At 38.3% G+C, this 23,334-nt stretch overlaps 1 protein-coding gene across 1 annotated transcript in view; it reads right to left on the minus strand.

Moving 5' to 3' along the window:
* Positions 1 to 14,913: 14,913 nt before the first annotated feature.
* Positions 14,914 to 23,334, minus strand: part of LOC139737025 (uncharacterized) — a 28,058-nt gene continuing 19,637 nt past the window's right edge. Inside the window, exon 8 of the mRNA XM_071647704.1 lies at positions 14,914 to 15,081. Coding sequence (XP_071503805.1) covers positions 14,917 to 15,081 — 165 coding nt within the window. The 3' untranslated portion in view covers positions 14,914 to 14,916. The remainder of the gene's footprint in view (positions 15,082 to 23,334) is intronic.

Consider the following 23,334-nt stretch of genomic DNA (forward strand, 5'->3'; position numbering starts at 1 on the left):
AGAAGTACATATGACCTTTGACCCCACTTTGCACAGACAAGATGGCATCTGAGCAAAAAGTGGTTATTTTGTGAAATGATCCTTGTAACATGGTCTTTGCGTGTGCAAAATATGGGAAAGATAAGACATGTATTCATCAAGATAAAACATTTATGACCTTTGACCCTAATTTACATACCCAAGATGTTGTCCGATCAAGTAGTTGTTTTTTATGAAATAATGTACGTGACATGAACTAAACATGTACAAAATATCGGGCTGATAGGGCTTGCTTTTCTTGAGTTATTGGAAAGAAAGTTGCAAAAAGAAAGGAATATGAAAATACATCGAAGATAAGCTTTAATTTCAACCAAGTTTTTGGACGTAATCTCGACACCGTATGAAAAAATAAAGGACATCAATACGATAGCACAAAGTCTCAGCTACAACATATCAAAATCTGGGAGAAATTCATGGAAGCATAAGTGAGCTAGGGCTCGAAAAAGACAGTCATGTCAATTTTCATTTCCAGAAAAACTGCACTCCCATAGAGATAACACGTAAACTGGTCAAATTTGACAAGGTTACATTCAATCCATTTTTATGAGGTGATGTCGTCATTCAATCAAAATGTTGTTACTAAATTGATGAAAGAGTATTTAATAAGTTACATCATACTGAAATCTGGGTGAAAATTGGCAAAGGATAAGTGAGATACGCTCGAGTGAACTTGAAATTTGATGACGTCATTTTGAAAATTTACTTTTTTTATTTTATTAAGAAATTTGATGTTTCATCATTTTTTTCAGCATCGCCAACCCATGAAATGACATGTACAACTCATCAGCTTTCAGAATATAAAAAGAAAATGGGGGGTCACCGTCCATCCTGACGAGTAATATCGGATTTAAAATTGGCGTTTTTTTGGCATTGTTGCACTGTATATCGCCATTGACGCGCGCGCGGAATTTCAACTTTGACGGGTCCGTATGACATCATATTGAGTCGGATTGACTTGAAACTTGGTAGAGATATTCCTTGACATTTCAGGCATCCGATAAACGTAAAAAACGGGAAATTTCTATCGCATATGAGCTGTGCATGCGTATATGTGCGCGCGCGTACGCGTCCGTCCAATTTTTTCAATTTTTCAAAAAATGCTCCAAATGGTCTGAAACGTGTGCAAAAAACATTTGAGCTCGATTTGAGCATACAAATATTTCAACGCGCGCGTACGCGCACGTTTTAAGAGAAAATATGAATTTTGAGAATATGAGTAGAATGCGCATAACTTGAAATATATGTGACGTAAATTTCATTTAAAAATTCCATTCCATTGATGAGAAATGATTGAGAATGTGTTTTCATATTATGACGTCATAGTGACGTCACGGTCGACTGATCACTATGATTTTTTAGACCCCTCGTCTTTGGGACATGATACATATATGGTATAAGTTTGAAATTGATAGGAAGAACACTTTCTGAGCTAATCGATACACAAATTTTGTCCAGAAATAAAGAAGAAGAAGAAGAACCAACAAAGAATCCGTACAGATACAGAAGGTGATCCGAGAGGATACTCGGATCACCTAATAAATAGCCCATGAGTAAGGATGGGTGCACTTTTTTTTTGCATTTGTGTGTATGCGACAGGACGCTGGCGAGCGCTCAGTGAGCACCAAATAGCAAGCGTCTTTGGTGAGCACTCTCGCGATCTCAGATTCTCTCTTGTCTCTAAATTAATAAAACATCAAATAACAAGAATCTATTTTTAGGCGTTATAAAAAAAATAAATGTTTTTCATTCGTGCGATGGACAAAATATTTCTTGGAATATAGTCTGTCAATTGGACGCATAAACATTCATAATTTTTACAATATATAACTAAAAACATATAAATTTGCTATGGTACACTATGATTGTTGGAACAGTTGGAGACCTACGGATTCATTGTGTTTTTATTTTGACTTGATGCATTCTTACTAAACGTCCTTTGATACAACAAAGATTACTTTGAGTGGAAGCTTTAAGCTTTAAATTGGATGTACAGACTGGAAAGATAATGCAATTTTCATTTTGTTTGAGTACTCGAATGATTAAAGGTGTGATTTCACAGAGCACGCGAACGATTTGCGATTTGGATGGACGAGAATGGCAAAATCCAGCATTTGTATTTAGTCAGTCAGGAAAAGATCGCCAAACGAACGTGAGGGTTCGGAAGCGTCGTCAATTGTTCGCGAATGTCGTTTCTACTTTGACGAGAAACCCCCCCCCCCCCCAGAAAAAAAAAAAAATAAATAAATAAATAAAAAAATAAAAAAAAATAAATAAATAAATGAAATAGAATAAAAAAATTAAAAATTAAAAATAAAATAAAAAAAATAATTTTTTTAGCAAACCTTTTCCGTTACCTTTTTAAGTAACGTGCAGTTCAATGTTTCCTGGTTAGCAAGCCTGTACAGTGTCGGGGCGATCGATGATGGGCCGTCAACGATCGCCCCGTCACTGTATAGGCATGCTATCCTGGAAATATTGAACTGCACATTACTTGAATATGAGACCATTCTGAAGCAAATAATTTTCACACAAGAATAGATATACAATGTACTCTTAAATGAATCCCACAAGGATTGGAACAATCACCCCCAGCATTCCCACTGATTCCCATTGATCAGTTACTACCCATCCCCTTTAAAGAAGGATGCGAATGACAAAATCCAACATTCACAAAAGTTTTTTTCCGAATGTATTCCGACGAGGCCGAAAACCATGCACTAGCCTGCGCAGTTTGTTTCTCACGACGCATGCGCGAATGTCGTGTGTAATGTTTCTAACGTACGGCCCGTTACGTACACGAAGAACGCGCGCCGGAAATGCAAATAATATACAAATGATGCACAGGATAGAGTGTGTTAGTGAACCTTCACTAACGCCACGAAATAATCCTGTGCATCATTTGTTTTATAAAATGGGTCGAAAACTAACAGCATTATTCACGTACCTTTGTGGGTCAATACCAGTCAGCTACATGTAGCACTCGCTCAAAAGTCAGGATGTCCGAAGATGTTCGTCCCAAACATTTACGCACGTCGCACTCGGAAATCCCGCACATAAGTACTGTACGTACGTATAAGAGTATACGTACGCCACGTGTTATGCACAAGAAAGGCCGCCGGCTCTTGTGGCAGCCCGAACTAGAAGTTGTTTACAGGATTGACAGCGCGTATAGTAGCGCGTGACGCACTTGTAACAACTGATTGAGTGCGCACTGCTAGTGTAAACATTGTGACGTACGTCAGGCCGTGCATTTACCAAGAAATTAATGCACGCACACGTGACTCATTTCAGCGCTTCCAATTGGCTACATTCTTGAACCCATTTTATAACGCAAATTGTTCAATAATCACGGAAGAAATGTTTTTAAGGAGAGTTGATGGCTGCCTGAGTTGAGGTTTTTCTCTTTCCTGTATTTCTTCTTTCTTTCCCTTCATTTCACTGCTGTGTGAGTGCCGACAGTTTTTTCTTTTTCTAAGGACCTACCTCAAAAGCATTTGAGTTTTCTTTTTCAGTTTCTCCCACACATTATCGTAAAAGGCTACGACTGAGTGCACACACCGCCATTATGGAATACTAGTCTTATTCATGGAGGATGTGGGTTTTTCCCAACAGCTATATTGTCAATGTTTTGATGTCGCAACTTACACCATAGCCATAGGCCTACGTGTGCCAGTTCTAGGTTACAATACGTAACTAGATAATCTGTTACCTATTATGCTATTATAACTAGGCAAATACAGCCGTTTCCTGTTTTATAGAACAAGTTTTACATTCCCATCATACGCTTAATAACACTGTTGAACAAAAAACTGTGACGACACTCCGCTATTAAAGACTTGATAATTTAAAGAAAGCCATAGTCCTGAGTTTTTTTATTGAATGATATGTCTCACTGTCGCAGGAATTCCATTTCATGTTTTGGTTGATAGCGTGAGAATGTCATGATTATCATTTCCGACTTGTATTCTTATACATCAGTACTCTGATAGCAACATAAATGACAAAGCAGTGCATAAATGGATATTGTACTTATTCACCTTTTTTTAACATCTGGCGACACATTTTTGAATCTGTTTAACAGTGGAATGATTGGAGCGGAGGGAAGAAGGGATGCCTATGGTATGGGAGTACTGTAATACAATCTAGGTAGAATCCCAAGAGATTCCAATAAATGTCATATCCGTGTCCACGTCCGGGTGCACGTTTCTCGTCTCATGGTAGGCCTATCAGCTATAGCCTGCAGATCAATAAATGAGCGATGCATGGTACGGATAAATATCCCTTTACATTGAATTCAATATACACAAATAAAGAACTAAGAACAATAAAATTAATAAGAATACAGTAGTATATATTCTCGATAAGTATTCTTGATCTTTTTTTTTTTCTGTATGATGCTTCCTGATAAGTTGTTCCCTATAGGCCCTAAGCATCGCAGGGGTAAGCAATTTTGAAAATCAAAGAACAATTAGGTCTAGGGAGAAGAAGACCCCGCTTCCATAGTTGAACGACGATGGGAGGTGAGGAAAATCATACCTGAAGTTGCCATACATTTTAAATGCACTTTCTTCTTGTTATAAAGACGCGAAAGGCATCGAACATTCCGCCGATTGATGCCACCACTGCAGCAGTCGCGAGAGTAAGCATGCCTTATAATAACCATGGAACGAAATATCCTTACCATGCACTAGCTCATACAAGAAAAACAAAAACAAAAGCGACTATCGCAACGTGCAGGAAACATGATTTCATCATTGCACAACATTACTATAGGGACCTTGATTGTCGGTTCTTACTTGAATTGTAACTTCAAACTTACAACAGCATAGAAGAAACTACATGAAAATGTCTTGTGGCCAATCATGAACACATATAGCGATTATGGCACATGTACTTACCTTACCGATGTCCGCTCCGGACCCGAGTTCAAATGTAAGCATCGTTAACCGCCTGTCCGTTACCATGCACGACTCGGGGATTCCCCACCTGGAGTCGTTGAATCAGAAACGGTATATTCTAGAATCTCATTAGACAGTAATGTTGAACGTCATAAACAGCCAGTTCACAATCTTGTTGAGACAAGCCATGACAAGACAGGGCCAGTGTGTGTATGAGTGTGTGTGTGTGTGTGACGTGTGTGTGTGTGTGTGTGGGGGGGGGGGGGGGGTCCACTTCCGGGTTACATGAGCTAACCGCAGAACTCTGTGGATATGGCGCGCTGTTCGACCAATAATGCTAATAAACACTGTTTATCGAGCGAAAAACAGTGTTTATCGAGAAAACTCTGTTTATCGACCGATAAACAGTTCTTCGTGATAAACACTGTTTATCGAGAAAAAATGTTTATCAGTTGATAAACAGAGTTTCATCTTGATAAACACTGTTTATCACTTGTCTTGATAAACAGATTATCGCTCGATAAACAGAGTTTTTCGAGAAAAACTCTGTTTGTCGCTCGATATGTAAAGGCAAAAAAAAAAAAAAAAAAAAAAAATCGTTGTATTGGCGTAACCCGCCCGACCCTAAAAAACCCCCTGACCCTGAACTTTTCAACAACAACAACAAAAAAGAGGAAATACATCGTTTTTACCGAGAGAGGGCGCGATACGGGTTTGCGAATAATCAAAAGCAACAACAACAACAACAACAGCTGGTGTCGGAAAATAGCCGCGCAGTACAGCGTGTCGGCGACCGGCAAGTCCTATTCGAAGATTTTATTTAATATTATTCGGAGAATCGATTTGTCAGTGGCGCTGGGTGATTTAGCCCAGCCCCAGGAATTTGTTCGTTCGTATTCTGACCGGTATGTCGTGACGGCTTTTAAACCGGTGATATAACAAACTTTGGATGCAACAGACCCTCTCTATCGAATGGGGTTCTGTTAAATATGAGTATTACACGTAAAATACAGGTAGCAGAAAAAAAAAATCCGCCCGACCCTATTTGAAAATCTCATGTTACGCCAATACAACATTTTTTTTGCCTAAACAGAGTTTATCGCCCGATAAACAACGTTTTTCGCTCGATAAAAACACTGTTTATCGCCGATAAAGTGTTTATCGTCGATAAACAGTGTTTATCACTTGATAAACAATATTTTGCTCGATAAACACTGTTTCTTGCCGATAAACAGTGTTTTTCGGCGATAAACAGTGTTTATCGGCATCATTGGTCAAACGGCGCGCCATATGTGGAGCTAAAGGCCCCGTCACACTATAGCGTATAAATCAGCGAATGCCTAGCGGATGGGCAAAATTTGGCAAAGTCCAGATACGCTCGAATCCGCTCGAATTCGAAAGGAAAATGTGGTTTTCGAACTTTCGCCTAACGAATGATGAGCATTATGCTAATCGTGTTACGAGCAGATAAAGTAGCGAATGAAAGCGAATTCGTACTGTCCATCCAACGGATACTGATCGGATAAAGCGAAAGAGCAGCGAATGCCCGACATAATCATGCAGAGCGATACTGCGGCAATCACGTGACGGATCTCGGCTTACGCACACTTCACCAAATCATTTTGAGCAGTGACAGTGTCAAGTAATGTTGTGACTGAGAAAATGCCCCCCAAAAAGAAGGAAGCAGAAGCCACCACCAAGTACTCCTGACTGTCCTCAAGATTCCCCTAACAGTGCACTTCCGTCTGATGATCGCGTAGACGATGATGTTGGTAGTCCAACATCCTCCATTGCGTCCGGTGTCTCCAACTGGAGTCGAATTTTCACAATTCTCAATATCCATGCAGAGATTCCCATTTAATACAGGTTGACTTTTATAGCAGCGGTTTAGAATAATGCTCTCGATACAGCATTGCAAGTGCGGTTATTATCTACCATTTATTTTTTAATGCCAGAATACTTATGATGTTGTGGGGGGGGGGGGGGGGCTGTGGCATAGTGGATAAGATTCCCGAACCGAGGACCGGGGTTCGAATCCCGTCCACTGCTTGAACATCCTTGGACAAGATTTTTTTTTTTTTTTTTTTAAAACCCACGATGTCTTTCTCGACCCATTTGTATAAATGGTTACCTGGCAACGCTAGGGCAATTATAATGGTAGGGTCCTCTGGCAGAGCAGTGGCAACACTGAAGAGGCTACCCCTGGAATATAAAACCTTTTTTTCCCTTATTATATTATTATTATTATTATTATTATTATTATTATTATTATTATTATCATTATTATTATTATATGTGCTATGAATATATATTATTTTTTTTCTACTACATTAAATTAACGTGTGTTGCTATGCAGATTTGCTGGGCGAATTCGGACGAACGGCAGACGAATAAGAAACGAACGTAGAGCGACCATAACTTTCGATCAGCGGATGCTCAGCGAACACAAAGCGGATTGTCATTCCGTTCGTCATCCGCTCAAGATTTTGGACATGTCCAAAATCAAAATTTGGCTACGGTGGATCTCTGCGAATCTCTGCGAACAGCTAGCGGATACAGCGAAGGTCAAGCGGGTCACGAACGTCGAGCAACGGATGTGAGCGCATCTCTAAATTTTCGGATCCTCTGGGCATTCGTTGGCTCGATCCGCTCTGGTGTGACGGGGGCTTAACAAGCAAAAAAATAAAAATAAAAATAAAAAATAAATAAATAAACAGGTCCTCAACTAATCTCTCCTCCTCCACTCCCGGGGTTCTTCAGCTGACAAGCAAAAAAAAAAAAAAAAAAAAAAAAAAAAAAAAAAAAAAAAAAAAAAAAAAGGAGATCTTTAGCCCATACCCCACCCCAAAACCTCACCTTACCGCCATGACCGCGCTCACACTTCAAGATCTCTGTTTCTTTTTAGTGCCACTTACGTACTTCCGGGTTAAAAAAAAAGGGGGCCGAAAGTGATGACATCTTATGTATTCCTTTGTATAGTGCACAAAAAGAGGGGCGGGGGGGGGGGGGGGGGGGGACACAGAGTGCCCCCATCCGCGTGTTCTGCCGGCCATTTAAGATGGCCGTCGCCCAATAATTCCGATTGAGTTTATCGCCGATAAGACTTACTTAATCGCCGAAAAAACAACTTTCTTTATCAGCCGATAATCTCAGTTTCTAGAGAGAAACTTTGTTTATCAAGCCAAGAAAATAGAAAGGGAATCCAAAAAAAAAAAAATCAGGAAAATAAGTTGCACATTCCATCAATTTGATACTGACAATTATTCACCATGCTTTCTGAAAGCGGTTAGTCAAGTGCTCTTTTATTATGCTAGATAAGTGAATTTTTGTGAAATTCCCTTTATATTTTCTTTCAAATTGTTGTCCACACATGACGTCAAAACTGCTAGTACTGTCCTCCTTCAGCGGTTTTAACACCAAAACTTTAACAATTCACAACTTTTGCATCGATTGCCCGATTTTCCTCAAAATTTTCACTGATGTGTTCTATACTTATGTTGCTGCTTTCACTCAATCCGTATTTCTCTTTGGGTTTTGGTTTCCTTTTTTAAAAGCTCGAGGGACTGTATTTGAGAGTGAGTTCAGTGTTCGCGTCCGTGACTTTTAACGTTCCAGCACTCTTCAGTAAATTATGTAGTTATGAACAGAGCCGGCGAGCCGGCGCTATACGTTTTTCAAAGTGAGGGGAACGACTTCATGGGGAAAGGGACATCGATTCGTTTTCAGGATGGGGTGTGGGGAGGATGGGCTGGGGACATTTTGCTGCCTACCAGTCGATTGTAAATTCCCGTTCCACACGGGCTGCCATAGACTTATGATAGGGATCAACTATAAAATCAATCACAAGTCTTCATAAAACAGGGCACAGAATTATGACTATCCTGTCTCCGACACAACTTGACACGCCTAAAATATTTATGTTCACAAGGCCTGCTTCCACATTTGAGGTAAACCTCAAGATGTATTTATATAATATTGACTGGCCTCGAGGGAGATACCAGAAAATATTGCCCAAACTGAAAGAATATTGCCCGAGTCGAAGATGAGGGCAATATTCTTTCAGTGCTTAGCCCCACCGTTGGTACGGGACTATCCTTAGCCCACTCTCTGTTTACACTCGTTTTTGCCAAATTGGGCTAGCCCCACCGATAATCCCGTACTATCTGGCCCTGCAAAATAGCAGGGTTAGCACCGCAATTGCGGTGCCAAGCAAGTGAGTGTAAACAGAACGAAAAAATAATCCGGGGCTAAGCGACGGAGACGAAGTCCGACCCCCACTGACCAATCAGAAACGAGGTAATCAAGTGCTGCCGGTGCGTGCGTGTACGTGTACAGTGCACAGCGTAATCATGAATATTCATGTGGTTTGGAAAGTATTGGTACGGGACTAACGATAAAAGTACGGGGTTAAGAAACACAAATGTAAAAAGGGCTTTAGTTTTGTGTACTGTACGGTGTGTGTAACCGACACGCAGCAACGTGGCGAGACGAACATTGACTGCTGACCTTTGACCCTGCAAAATAACAACTGCAATTGCCTCGCAAAACTACCTCGTATAGGTAATAATCAACACTAATTCCTGCGTCATCGTCTAGCTATGCAAAACTATAGCCTTCATTCATCCCCGAAGCTTCAAGTGGATAAGAATGCGGAACAACAGTCTGCGTTCTATCAGAAATGAAAATCGAATTACATGGTTATTCTAAGCCCTTTCAACATTTTCAGAATGTTAGCGTGCCTGACACTCTCTGGTGTGCTATTTGGAAAATGACGTCATTTTAGACGACAGTCTCCAAATAGTATAAATGATTTCTCAAAGCTTTTGCGCTGCTCCGTACGGTCACTGTGATCCCTCCACAACATCGCATCGACCATCACACACACACACACACACACACACACACACATACAAACACACACAAATCATAATTATGACTTATATTGCGCCATTTACACTCTGTAGAGTGCTCAAGGTGCATACAATAGGCTTATATACTGTTTTCAAAAACAATAGTGCTATGCTGGAGTCACCTCGGTCTACGTATAGTTTCACATGAAACTCTTACATGTCTTACGCCAATGAGTATAGCTATTACGTTATAATTTACGACCAGCAACCATTATAAACGTTCTTATTGAATGTAGGCCAAGATGATCACAATGTACCGTGGCCGTGACGAACATGCAACCTCGACGGAGGTTTTATTGCCCAAGGCGAGGCAAGGCGATTTTCCTCAAATTTTCACTAATGTATTCTACTAAAGTTGTTGCTTTCACTCAATCTGCGATGGTTTTGGTTTCCTTTAAAGACATTTCCAATAGAAAGAGAGAGAGAGAGAGAGAGAGAGAGAGAGGGGGGGGGGGGTGGGGCGCGGACCAAATCAGCTATCAGAGAAGCCTGACATATTAAAATACATGTAGTATACTATCTTGCGTTCAACTGGAAAATCAACTCTCACGACATTTTGTGATACAGGGTTTTAAGTAGAATCTGAGGGTTACATTGAGGCAAATATTATGAAATAACACAAACGCAAGTCATTAATGTTATTGTGCAAGCTTTCTATTTATATATTTAATGTATCTCTTTGGTTGCTACACATTATTTCATATTACACACAAATAACGATCACATGAAATACTGTAATCTACGTTAGGTACTCATTCAGTTAAAATTAAAGGAAATTAATTTTCGATTAACGATTGGTAATATCACATATCGTTCACACTGCCTTGATCTGGAGAGGCTACAATACACTTTACAATATCTATGAGTATTCATCATATAAGATAGAAAATTCATCAGTGATATCAAAGTGGTAATTTTGATATTTAGATCTACAGGAGTGGCAATGCAGTTATCTATGAGCATTCCTCAGGAAAATCAAGAATGTTAGTATCTTTAGGCTGTCCTCTTGTTTTTTTTTTTTCCAACAGTCCTATAGCATGTAAAACTGTATGTGTATTATGTATACATGCAAAATACATTTGCTGGAAAAGCTGTTGTTTCTCAATAAATCCCAATAGAATACTTAAATGTTAAAAAGAGAGTGCACCACAGATATTATCTACATATTATTCAATACTAGGAAGACCCTGTTAGGCAAACGTTTAAAAAAAGGCAGTGAATTTGGCAAGATTTATGAAAGCTTTTACTTTTTCTTTTGTGCACCAACAATAAATGTTGGTAAATACTATGTAATAATAATAATAATAATAATAATAATAATAATAATAATAATGATAATGATAATAATAATAATAATAATAAAATAACAATAAAAATAAACAAAAACATTAATTAATCAACTTCTTCACATGAGGTGAATTCATAGCACCAAACCTTTAACATACGGTACAGAAACATTGACCCTGCGATAACTTTCAGCACACAGACTAAAACATGCGAATAAAAAATGATAATCGTTCTTATGTACATGGTATCCCTGTTGGAAAGAACACAATGTCCCACAATGTGAAACAGAGTGTGGACACGATGTAAACACAGTGTGAAATCTCTTCATACTCTTAAAGTTGAGCGTTTTGCCACTGTGAACACATTGTGAATCATCAATTCAGTGTGAAATACACTGTAGAATAGAGATCTATACTACAGATCAATATCCTATAAATAACTCACACCATAATGTAAAATAGTCTTCACACCATATCAAATTAATGTGAACGTTTTCACATTATACGGCAGTCGAATGTGCGAACACACTGTGAACACTCTGTCGGACACTGTGCTCTCTCCAGCAGGGATGTAAAGGCAGAAACTCTATTAATGATGACGTTGCTGCAGTCATTCTCTGGCACAAAATACATAAAAAGGCAGTTGACATCATGCATCCTTCTCTACTATATCATATAGGTGTTTAACATTGACCTTTCACTCAAACTGGCCAATCATTTTATCTGCATGCATACCTTTCTTGATAGCGAACACCATCTTAATGGTGGCTGAGGCTTTTTAATTTTCATCATGAGCCTCCAAATCACATACCAAACTCCCCTTCTAATACTTCAAGTCATCGTTTTGCCGTAAACAGGATCAATCTTGTTATCGTTTTGAGCCAGAGGCAGTTCAACAGATAATAAAATCAAAGACGATTGCTACATGGAAGTAATTGGGAAATATCAAGGGAAAGGTTGGGCAAACGCTTGACTGAAGGGAAAAAGTGCTGATCACGTGTTTATGATTTTTCCCCATTAAGTCCCTGAATAGGCCACCCTGTGCTGATAAAAGGGAAAGAAAGACAATGTTCGTCTACATCTCATGTGACTGTGACATTAGTGGCGTCAGCAGGTTCATATTCTTTAGATAAACGAATATCTATATTGAAATAAAAACAGTAACCCAAAACATATGATACACTTTGATTTACATACAAAAGACTAAACTCCTTTGTCATATATAGATTGGGGATACTCGATTGAAGTTATATTCTTGCGATGTCTTGAATGAAAATTTTTCTTCCAGAAAAAATGCAAGGTTATCAAACTTCTTACAAAAACATCGCATAAACAGAAAGGGGTATCAAGGGTGCGGCAGAAAGAACCGCCAGGTTTTCACGTGATTACAACTCGTCATATAATGATATTCTAGCCTCCATTTTCCAAAGTTGTTTCTTTCATTTCATTCTGTCAGTGTTATTGCTCATCATGATTTCCCTTCAGCTCTCATGCTCGTTGTGAAAATTACTTACATTCTATTCTGTCGATGTCATAATACTTATTTTTGTTTTCTTCGCATTCCTTGCTGGTTGTTCTCTTTATAGCCACAGACAACATAAAAAGTTACTCATTTCAATTTACGATGTCATGTAAACCTATTCCCATTTTTTATAGGCACTGTAAAGATCCGTCAGATTCTAACAAACAACAGGTCAAATAGCGACCTTTAGATCTGCGACGCGAACGCTAAGACGACGCTGAGTAGGCCAAAAATGGTGCTCTGCACATGGGCGTGACAGTTGTCTCCATTGTCCAACCGAGGAGGCTGCGTTGTCATAGCGTTCTCGTCGCTGATCAAAAGCTCGCTAATACGACAGTGAGGGTGGAAATTTCTTTCTGCAAGTACATTGCATACCACTCAAATGTTCATAACTGCAAATATATTATGATTTTATACGGAGCCGTAATTTTAAATTTCATTATGTTCTAAATTTATATACATGGCAGTAAAAAAATCCTCTTTTTTCACTATCAAAACACAATTCAGCATACGTGGTGCTGCAAATGTTGCTCAAAGTTTTCTTTCATGTTTTTTTTTCCATCAAATGCCACTGTCAAGATGAGGTAACATTTCACAGATAGGAGGTGTGGTACCCGACATACACGCGCACGATATGAATTGATAAGGCAATTTACAATGACTTGATAAGGCAAGATGACTGCTGACGTCAAGAAAACGTGCACAATCCGTGTACTAGTATCTAGATTCTTGAAGTTCTAAAAATCTCACTAACCCGACTTCCTTTGTAATAAATAATTTAAACAGAAAAAAAGAATGAACAAGGAAAAGTAGAAATTACGTGGTGCGTAACATATGTCCCCGCCGGAAGTAGCATTTTGTAACAAAATGTGCAATATAGGTAAAAAATCAAGGTCAAAGGTCAAAGAAGTCAAAGGTCAAAATTCTGTGTAGAAGTTTTGAAGCCCTCACCTAGTGCCATCACATAAAGCAAATGGAATCGAAATTGGGTTAGAAATGGCGAAGGAGTAGCATTTTGTAGCCAATGTACAATATAGGTCAAAAATCAAGGTCAAAGGTCAAAGAAGACAAAGGTCAAAATTCTGTGTAGAAGTTTTGAAGCCCTCACCTAGTGCTATCACATAAAGCAAACGGAATCGAAATCGGGTTAGAAATGGCGCAGGAGTAGCATTCTGTAGCAAAATGCACAATATAGGTCAAAAATCAAGGTCAAAGGTCAAAGAAGTCAAAGGTCAAAATTCTGTGTAGAAGTTTTGAAGCCCTCAACTAGTGCCACTGCCATCATATAAAGCAAACGGAATCGAAATCGGGTTAAAAATGGCGAAGGAGTAGCATTTCGTAGCAAAATGTACAATATAGGTCAAAAATCAAGGTCAAAGGTCAAAGAAGTCAAAGGTCAAAATTCTGTGTAGAAGTTTTGAAGCCCTCACCTAGTGCCATCACATAAAGCAAACGGAATCGAAATCGGGTTAGAAATGGCGAAGGAGTAGCATTTTGTAGCAAAATGTACAATATAGGTCAAAAAATCAAGGTCAAAGGTCAAAGAAGTCAAAGGTCAAAATTCTGTGTAGAAGTTTTGAAGCCCTCACCTAGTGCCATCACATAAAGCAAACGGAATCGAAATCGGGTTAGAAATGGCGAAGGAGTAGCATTTTGTAGCAAAATGTACAATATAGGTCAAAGGTCAAGGTCAAAGGTCACGACTGAAATTCTGTGTAGAAGTTTCAAAGCTCCCATGTAGTGCTATCATATAAAGCAAACAGAATCAAAATTGGCTCATAAATGACAGAGAAGTAGCAAATTGAAGATTTTGATCACACACGGACGCACACACGGACACACGGACACACGGACGGACGGACACAGACGGACACACGGACACACACACGTACGGAGCCCGTTTCATAGTCCCCTGCTCGAACTCGTTCGGCGGGGACAAACAAAATAGAAGAGAAGGGTAAATTTAAGCATTCAGGGGTCTTTATGGTATCTTCATTTCTTCTTTTTTTTCTTCACAGTTACATTTATTCACTTTGCACGGAGGAGTAATGGAACGGTCTACATGGAAAAACTGATTTATCCCTGACTTCAAAATTCAATTAGAACTTGGCAATGGTGTCGAAAATGAAATGGATAGTTAAGTATTTGCCAATAATTTGAAATGAATCGCTAACTGTAGTGGCTCTACGCCAAAGAGACTAATGCTACATCATCATGCTATATCATCATGCTATGTCAGGTCTCTACAAGGTCAAAGGTCATCAGAGCTCCACCGTGATGTTGCTTGCTGGAGTGGTGAGGGAGGGATGGACAGACGGTGAGGATGTGTCCGAAACGTCCTGGAGGATGATCTTGGTGGCGAAGGCCAGCGCTATGGCAACGATGGTCGTGAACACCGAGGAGTAGTTCAGCTCAAAGCCAAACAGCTGCAGCAGGGTGTGTGGGAAGAGAAGAGTTGGTCTAAGATAATCTCACTATATGGGATTGTATAAGATTTTGATATAAAAACACTTCTTTTCAATTACAGAGAAACAGCTGTCAAACATTTTAGCATTTTGAAGAATTCTTAATACATGTAAATACATGTATTTTGATTAGATGAGGTTTTCTCTCAACAATTCCTCTCTACAAAGAAAAGACCAAAAAAAAAAGGAAAGAAAAGAAAGGTAAGCCTGTAAAATGAAAACAACAGTCTGTTAGGTTCATATTTTCATAAAATTGATTGTTTGAAACAGCCTTTTTCCTACTTCTTATTTGTTTCCTTGATTTTTTAATTTTTGTGTGATTTGTTTATTGTTATGCCAATATGGTATGCTGTGAATCATGAAAATCAACAAAAAATATAAATATAAAAAAAGATTACACACATTACTATTCGAGTAGAAAAACATATAAAGAAATTGAAAAGTGACCCCCCCCAAAAAAAAGAACAAAGAACAAACAAACAAAAACAAAAACAACAACAACAACTACTACTACTTGGAAAGGATTTCTTCTATTCTTGACACCCAATAGGACAAAATAGCCATCTCATCTTTCTTCATATAATATGGCGGGTCTTCTGGGAATTCCGCTTGAAAAACAGAGCTGATAAAACGTTCTAAAAGAATTGCAGTCTCAGAAAAAAAAAGATGAGATTCACGCACGCCCAAATATTAACAGGCACTAAGATTCATTGCTGGGCAGGTGAGTGGATCCTACAGTATCAACTAAACAACAACCTGTTATTGAGTAATGACACGCTAGTATTGTGTTTATTCTACATGCATGTTCCCACTTTATTTTGATGGAACTGCTGTGAGAGAAGTGTCACTACAAACTTCGGTATGAATAGTTAAAACTTAGTCAAATGAAGCAACTACCAATCTTCTCATTCATTTCCTTCGATTGAAAACACCCAGGTCATATGACAAAAAAAAAAAACCCAACAAAACAGCTGAAGTGCAGTTTCATGCCTTGTTGAGGTTAACTTTAACATTAATATCTGAGAGCTTGACTCAAACACAATGATACAACATTTCTAAAGATATACGAAAAGAGAAAAAGTTCTGTTCAAGTTTTCTCATGTTCTCAGTGAATAGTGACAATGGTCGTAGTGATACAAATGTACTGAGGTGAAACCATATACAGTAATTTCTAAACTATTTGGTTGTAAAGACAAATTGTCTTTTAAAGCATAAAACCAGCACTGAAAAGGGAAATTTGTGTCATTTTTTTTTAAATCAGGCACAAGCCAGCTGCTTCTGCATTGATGTTTTTAACATTTCTTTCCTACATCTAAATGTACATTACTTTCAGCTTGTGTGTTTGTGCATACAGTGTACTTGTAATATAATCCCAACCTCTGTTTGCATTACTTACAAATAAAAAAGGAAAGTGTGGCTATGTTTTGACAACATTGATTATGAAGATTGAAAAAAAAAAATAGCTCCATGGTTTTACATAAAAGCACAGGTTTCAAATTGTGTAACAAAACAACAACAGCAACAACAAAACAAACAAACAAACAAATACAGTACAGCTCTATTATATACTCAGGAAAGTTATACATGTAGCTGGACTTATGCTTGTTATGCAATAATTCAAAGAGTAGAAATCATACTTCATTTCTCTCAAAGACAAAAATGATGGAATAAATGATTTGGAAAATGCTTCATTTACATTGCATGGTGATACAATTGTATGATATCTTGAAATTAGAAGCATAACTTCAAAACTTCTGCATGCTTGGTGTTTCTTCATCCCGCAAACATCGATGCAGTTCATGGACAAAGTTTGGCAATCTTTAAAATTGAATAACCACATGGAGATGTTGAAACATGTCTTTGACATTTATAGTGTGTAAGACTGCCTTGCCTCACAGTTTGCTGAAATTCAGCCATGAAAAGGGGAAGCTGACTAGGTGAAATCATGTGACTTTTATGTGTAAGGTAATACACAAATCCATCCCTCGATTGCAGTAATATCGGTAGTGATGAGCAAACTGGTGAACTGACAGATTTGACTTGTCTATACTTGTCTCATGGAGGAGGTTACGACCTTTCTAGGTTTGCCAACCTTGTGGGTTACCTTTACCGGGCCTTGTCACTCCTTTTTAAAACAATAACATCGACAAATATTTCTGCATCAAATGTGCATTAAAGGGATGTTATAGTGTTGGTTGATGTGGGCTTTCAGGTTTCCAACTTCACGTGAGATAATGAGAAACCTTGTATGAAATATGAAATAACATAATTCAGACAGTTAATTTGATGAAAATTGTTTTTTGAGACTGCTGAGATATCCAAAACAAAGCAATCCCAATAAAAGGTAAGATCCACCTTTTATTAGGATTGTTTTGTATTACTTTGTTTTTGGATGACTAAGCTATTTCAAACCAATTTACATCAAAATACACCGCCGTGTGTGTCCATCTTAAAAAAAACAACAACAACAAACAACTTAGTACACAGTTAAGACACACACGCAGATAAGAGTTACAATACATTACAACTTTGTCTACTTTTTAAAGTTCCGATATTTATACTTTTCTTATCCAAGACAAGGCTATTATTAGTGTCTTATTTCTGAAGTGTTAATGGATATGGAATAATGAGTCAAAGATTGTGAATTTTACAAAACAAACTGAAAAAAAAGTTCCCAAATACGTGTTTTTTTAAGGAAAGAATTTCTATATGAACATCAGCTGTATGAAAATACCACTCAAATGAAAGAACTTGACAAGTTTTAGCATTTGATATTAAATTTGCGTCTTTCCCTAATATTTTTCAAATCATCTCAGATTTATGATTTTTAAGATTTGTGTGTGTGTGTGTGTGGAATCGCCCATTTGGAAAAAGAACCCCAAGAAATTTACCTCAATTTAATAAAATCCAAGATGATAATTTTTCAAACTAAATGACAACATTTCTGGTCAACTTTTTCTGTTTCTAATGTATACTTCTACAGCATGGATGCTGGAAGAAAGAGACCGCACATACCATGGCACGAGTTCATAGGGTCAGCAGACCGACTGTTTGTACAGTATGTCACCAGTGCTTACTGCTGATTTCATGTAACCTTCCTGTGTAGGTTAATGCACTACCTCAGGTAATCAACCCAACTAATGACTTGCTTCCATGCGAAGAAATCCTTTGTTTTATAAGTAATGAGACTTTGAAACCTTCAGAAAACTAGGATTAATTATTTACTCATCCAGGTAATTCCCTAACTGAATCACCCTGTATGGCATTCATGATTAGAGACTGTTGCCTTGAGACAAATGAGTTAAACTTTGCATTACAGTGAGTCAAGGTTTGGGATGTTACTCATACACTGGTGAAACAGCTTTGCAATGTATGCATGTTCCTTACAGTGCATGGATGGGCACACAAACAGTTTTACATTAAAAGCAAAAAATGCTCTCACAATGCCTCAAAATTAAATATTTCAGTTTTTTTTTTCTTTTTGTCTTTCAACCCTATGAAATACCAAGGAGGTTTTATGCCCAATCGAGTAATTTTCACTTTCATTTCAGCATTTTTCCCTCAATTTCTGTTCGCGCATCCTCGTGTCTGTACCGCCTAGTTTTTATAAGAAGGGATAGCGAAAAGTAATTACCATCACAAAGACATATCTTCCTTTGAAATTGGTTGGTGATTATGCAATGAGACACAAGTCAATTGTCTTCGTATCAGCGCGGCAGATCCTGTTTGGCACGTGCTTCAAATATTTTTGAGCGCCGGCTTCGAACATAGATCAAAGGGAATAACTCTGTTGTTACTCCATCTCTTCAACCTCCTTGGAAATACCAAAGGGACAATGTCATTGTATTACTGGTTGGGAACAATGTTCAGAAATAAACATCAACTGCAGGTTTAACCTATGCCCCTTTTAGACATAACACACATAACTGTGAATACTCAAGTGAGGAAAAACATGGAAAAGTAGAAATTACGCGGTGCGCAATATATGTCCCCGCCGGAAGTAGCATTTAGTAGCAAAATGCACAATATAGGTAAAATATCAAGGTCAAAGGTCAAAGAAGTCAAAGGTCAAAATTCTGTGTGGAAGTTTTGAAGCCCTCACCGAGTGCCATCACATAAAGCAAACAGAATCGAAATCGGGTTAGAAATGGTGAAGGAGTAGCATTTTGTAGCCAATGTGCAATATAGGTCAAAAATCAAGGTCAAAGGTCAAAGAAGTCAAAGGTCAAAATTCTGTGTAGAAGTTTTGAAGCCCTCACCTAGTGCCATCACATAGAGCAAACGGAGGTGAAATTGGGTTAGAAATGGCGAAGGAGTAGCATTTTGTAGCAAAATGTACAATACAGGTCAAAAATCAAGGTCAAAGGTCAAAGGTCAAAATTCTGTGTAGAAGTTTTGAAGCCCTCACCTAGTGCCATCACATAAAGCAAACGGAATCAAAATTGGGTTAGAAATGGCGAAGGAGTAGCATTTTGTAGCAAAATGTACAATATAGGTCAAAAATCAAGTTCAAAGGTCAAAGAAGTCAAAGGTCAAAATTCTGTGTAGAAGTTTTGAAGCCCTCATCTAGTGCCAGCACACTAAGCAAACGGAATCGAAATCGGGTTAGAAATGGCGAAGGAGTAGCATTTTGAAGCAAAATGTACAATATAGGTCAAAGGTCAAGGTCAAAGGTCACAACTGAAATTCTGTGTAGAAGTTTCAAAGCTCCCATGTAGTGCTATCATTTAAAGCAAACAGAATCAAAATTGGCTCATAAATGACAGAGAAGTAGCAAATTGAACAATTTGATCACACACGGACGCACAGACGGACGGACGGACGGATGGACGGACACACAGACACACACACGTACGGAGCCCGTTTCATAGTCCCCTGCTCGAACTCGTTCGGCCGGGACAAAAACACCAAACACACACACACACACAAAAGAAAATAATTTACTGTTCCATTCCAACACTGTGAAATGCAAACATGAGTACAACCACTGCACGGTCGCCAAGTCCTTGGATATAATCATACACAGTTGTACCCTCTCTTTCTCTCTTTCCATTTTAAGTTTTAAGGGAGGCAGATGATCATGGTGTGCCGCAAACATTTGTTTCTAGCCCTTTAAATCAGCTCCACTTTTTGATCTCATACTTGTACTACGTAACCGTGACTCTGCTTCCCGCTGTTATCCAAGCATTTACATTTGTCGTCCCAGACATCTGTTTCCTCCCTCTGTTCCTCTTTCCCTCTTATCTTCCCGGTCACTGGCAAATTTTCCAGACACTGAAATCCCCTGCTGTGTCACACACATACACACACACTCTCTCTCTCACACACATGTTATACACACACACTCTCTCTCTCACACACACACACACACACTTAGATCATGCTTAATGCCCTGATCCAAACTTAACTAGAAATGTCGCTAAGGCAACTGGTATGCCTCCGCCATAATGCATGATTCTCCTACAGGTCTATAGTACACGTGGACAATGTGTGATTACATTTTCACAAAATTGGCAAAATATCAAAATGACAAGTTTGTCACAAATGTGTTGAATGTTCACCTTCCTTGACCGAGGTTTAATTGGATGAATAGGAGAGCATGTATTTGGGGATTTAAGGACTTTTACTTGACTTTGATCCATTCATAAGTTTATGCATTGAGTAATTTTCAAGGTACAGAGAAAAAGTGCAATTTCTGTATTGAAAGTACATTGTTACCATTTTCATCTGGCCTTTGACCCTAAAATTCATAATCACTGTCAGGCAGAACATGCATAAATATGTAGTAAGTTTCAAGATAACTTGAGCCACTTCCGAGATATGGAGGAAAAAGTTAGTTCAGCACTTTTCCTTGATCTTTGACCTTTTGACCTTTGAGGCAGACAAAAAAAGAAAAAAAAAGAAAGTATCCAGAGAATCTCTATTAGGTTATACTTCATATGCCAAGTGTAAAAAAAAATAATAATTCTGCTGGCATTGCATAAATATGAGGGAAATAGTAAAATTGTGAAGTGTTGCCCTTGACTTTTGACTCCTGACCTTTGACCCCATGAACCCTAAATTCTCTAGATAATCACTGCCAGTCAGTACATGTATATATACTATGTTCCATGAAGATACCTTGAACAATTTTCAAGGTACGGAGAAAAAATTGAGGTTTTAATATTTTTATTTTTATTTGACCTTTGACCTCATGACCCCAAACTTTCACCAGAGAATCTTAATTGGGTAATACATGTATACACTAAGTTTCAAGAAATTATCTTCACGCATTGCATAGATATGGTGGAAACAGTGAAATTTTATGTATTTGACCTTAACCTTTTGACCTTTGACCTTGAGCATGTGCATCCAAAAGTTGATAGGCACAACTTCATTAATACACACACATGCCAAGTTTCATTAGGATACCTCTAAAGATTTTTTAGTAACGCTATCCACAAAATTCATTACGGACGGACGGACGGACAATCCGAAAACATAATGCCTCCGGCACCACTTCGTGGTGGAGGCATAGAAATCATACCTGACATTCCAGACTAAATTCTCCCTTTATCAAAAGAGGCACGCCTAAAATTTTGCAAACATCCTACATTCTATTGCTGTAGTTTAACATTTTTTCTATTTTCTTTTTGAATATTTTGTCCATGATCATTTTTTCCATTCCATCATCTATCACACACACACACACACACACACACACAAATTATTCTACAAAATTCATGATACTTCCTCCACGGGCATTTCCTCAGGCAATCAAATACCTTTGTGAGGAAAAAAAAAATATCAGACAAACACAATCAGAAATGTACATAAAAACGTAATGTATGAATTGACAAGAACAGGAAGTACACATATATATGCAAACATTCCACAGGCTGAATAGACCACGAGTAAACAGACTTTACGTTTGTAATGACAAAGGAATTCCTGCAATTGAATGTTGGTACATGTACTTTAAGATTGCACTTCTGTATTAACTGACCCTTTTTGTTCTTCTAAAGGTATGACACCCCTGTAAAAGTGGAAACCCATTGTACAATCACTATAATGCCTACCACATAGGATACACCCTAAAAACCACATGTTGGCACATCCACAATACACCAAAACACACACACACACACACACACACACACAAAAGAAGGAATGTGTATTACTATTCAATAATTATGGCAATGACCCCTGCCATACCTTTTATTTGGCCGCACCCTCTATTATTACAGCATTGAATTATTGTTTCCCTTTAACAATAATTTATGATACACACCACATCAATCAGACAGTTGTTAGAACACACACTTCATGCATTAACATCCAAGGTCACATAACAGACAATATACTTCTGCAACTGCTCAAAAAGAATTGTGTTTTCGCAGACATACATCTAGTTATCTTAGCTGGCAGTACCTGGTCTGATAAACACAAAAATATGTCTTACTTGCACATATTTATATAATATTGACTGGCCCTGAGGGAGGTACCAGAAAATATTGCCCAAACTGAAAGCATATTGCCCGAGTCGAAGACGAGGGCAATATGTTTTCAGTGCGGGCAATATTTATCTGGTACATGTACCTCCCGAAAGAAAGGCCAGTCAATATCATAATTATTACCTATCCCTTAGGTAAATTAAGAAAATATGTGAATACGGCTATACACTGATACAGATCAAGCCACATTTGACTACCTGTAGACCATCAACATGTTGAATAATTGCAAAATTGTTCATCAATGTATATTATTCAACTCCAACTTCAAAGATACATATGAAGTTGTAACAGGCAAACTTCAAACTACTGAACGCTCTTACACACACTTTATTTTTACTTCTATGTTTTAAAGCTGGAGAGTTGTAAAACTGATGGTCACTGTGCAATTACTGAGCACAAATGGACTAGTCATTGCCTAGTGCTGCTGTAAGTGGTCGATCTTGTATGAGCTGATTTATCAGCGTTCTTCTGCGGTGCGTGTAACTGACACCCTGAACGTCGTGGAAAGTTTTCTTTTCGTGGTCGATCGGAATGTTTACGTTTAAAGTAGGGAGGTGGGGAGAGAGATTCCACTCTCTCTCTCTTCCAACCTCCCCAAACCGGAAGACTGCACTGTTTGCACACATTGTTTTGTGTATGGTGCGGTGTGTGTAACCGACACGCAGCGACGCGGCGAAAAGCATATTTACTGCTGACCTCTAACCCTGCAAAATAACAACTC

Source organism: Diadema antillarum, unplaced genomic scaffold, assembly GCF_040938485.1.
Source record: "Diadema antillarum isolate AM-2024a unplaced genomic scaffold, OU_Dant_1.0 seq00000675_RagTag, whole genome shotgun sequence".
Taxonomy (NCBI): domain Eukaryota; kingdom Metazoa; phylum Echinodermata; class Echinoidea; order Diadematoida; family Diadematidae; genus Diadema; species Diadema antillarum.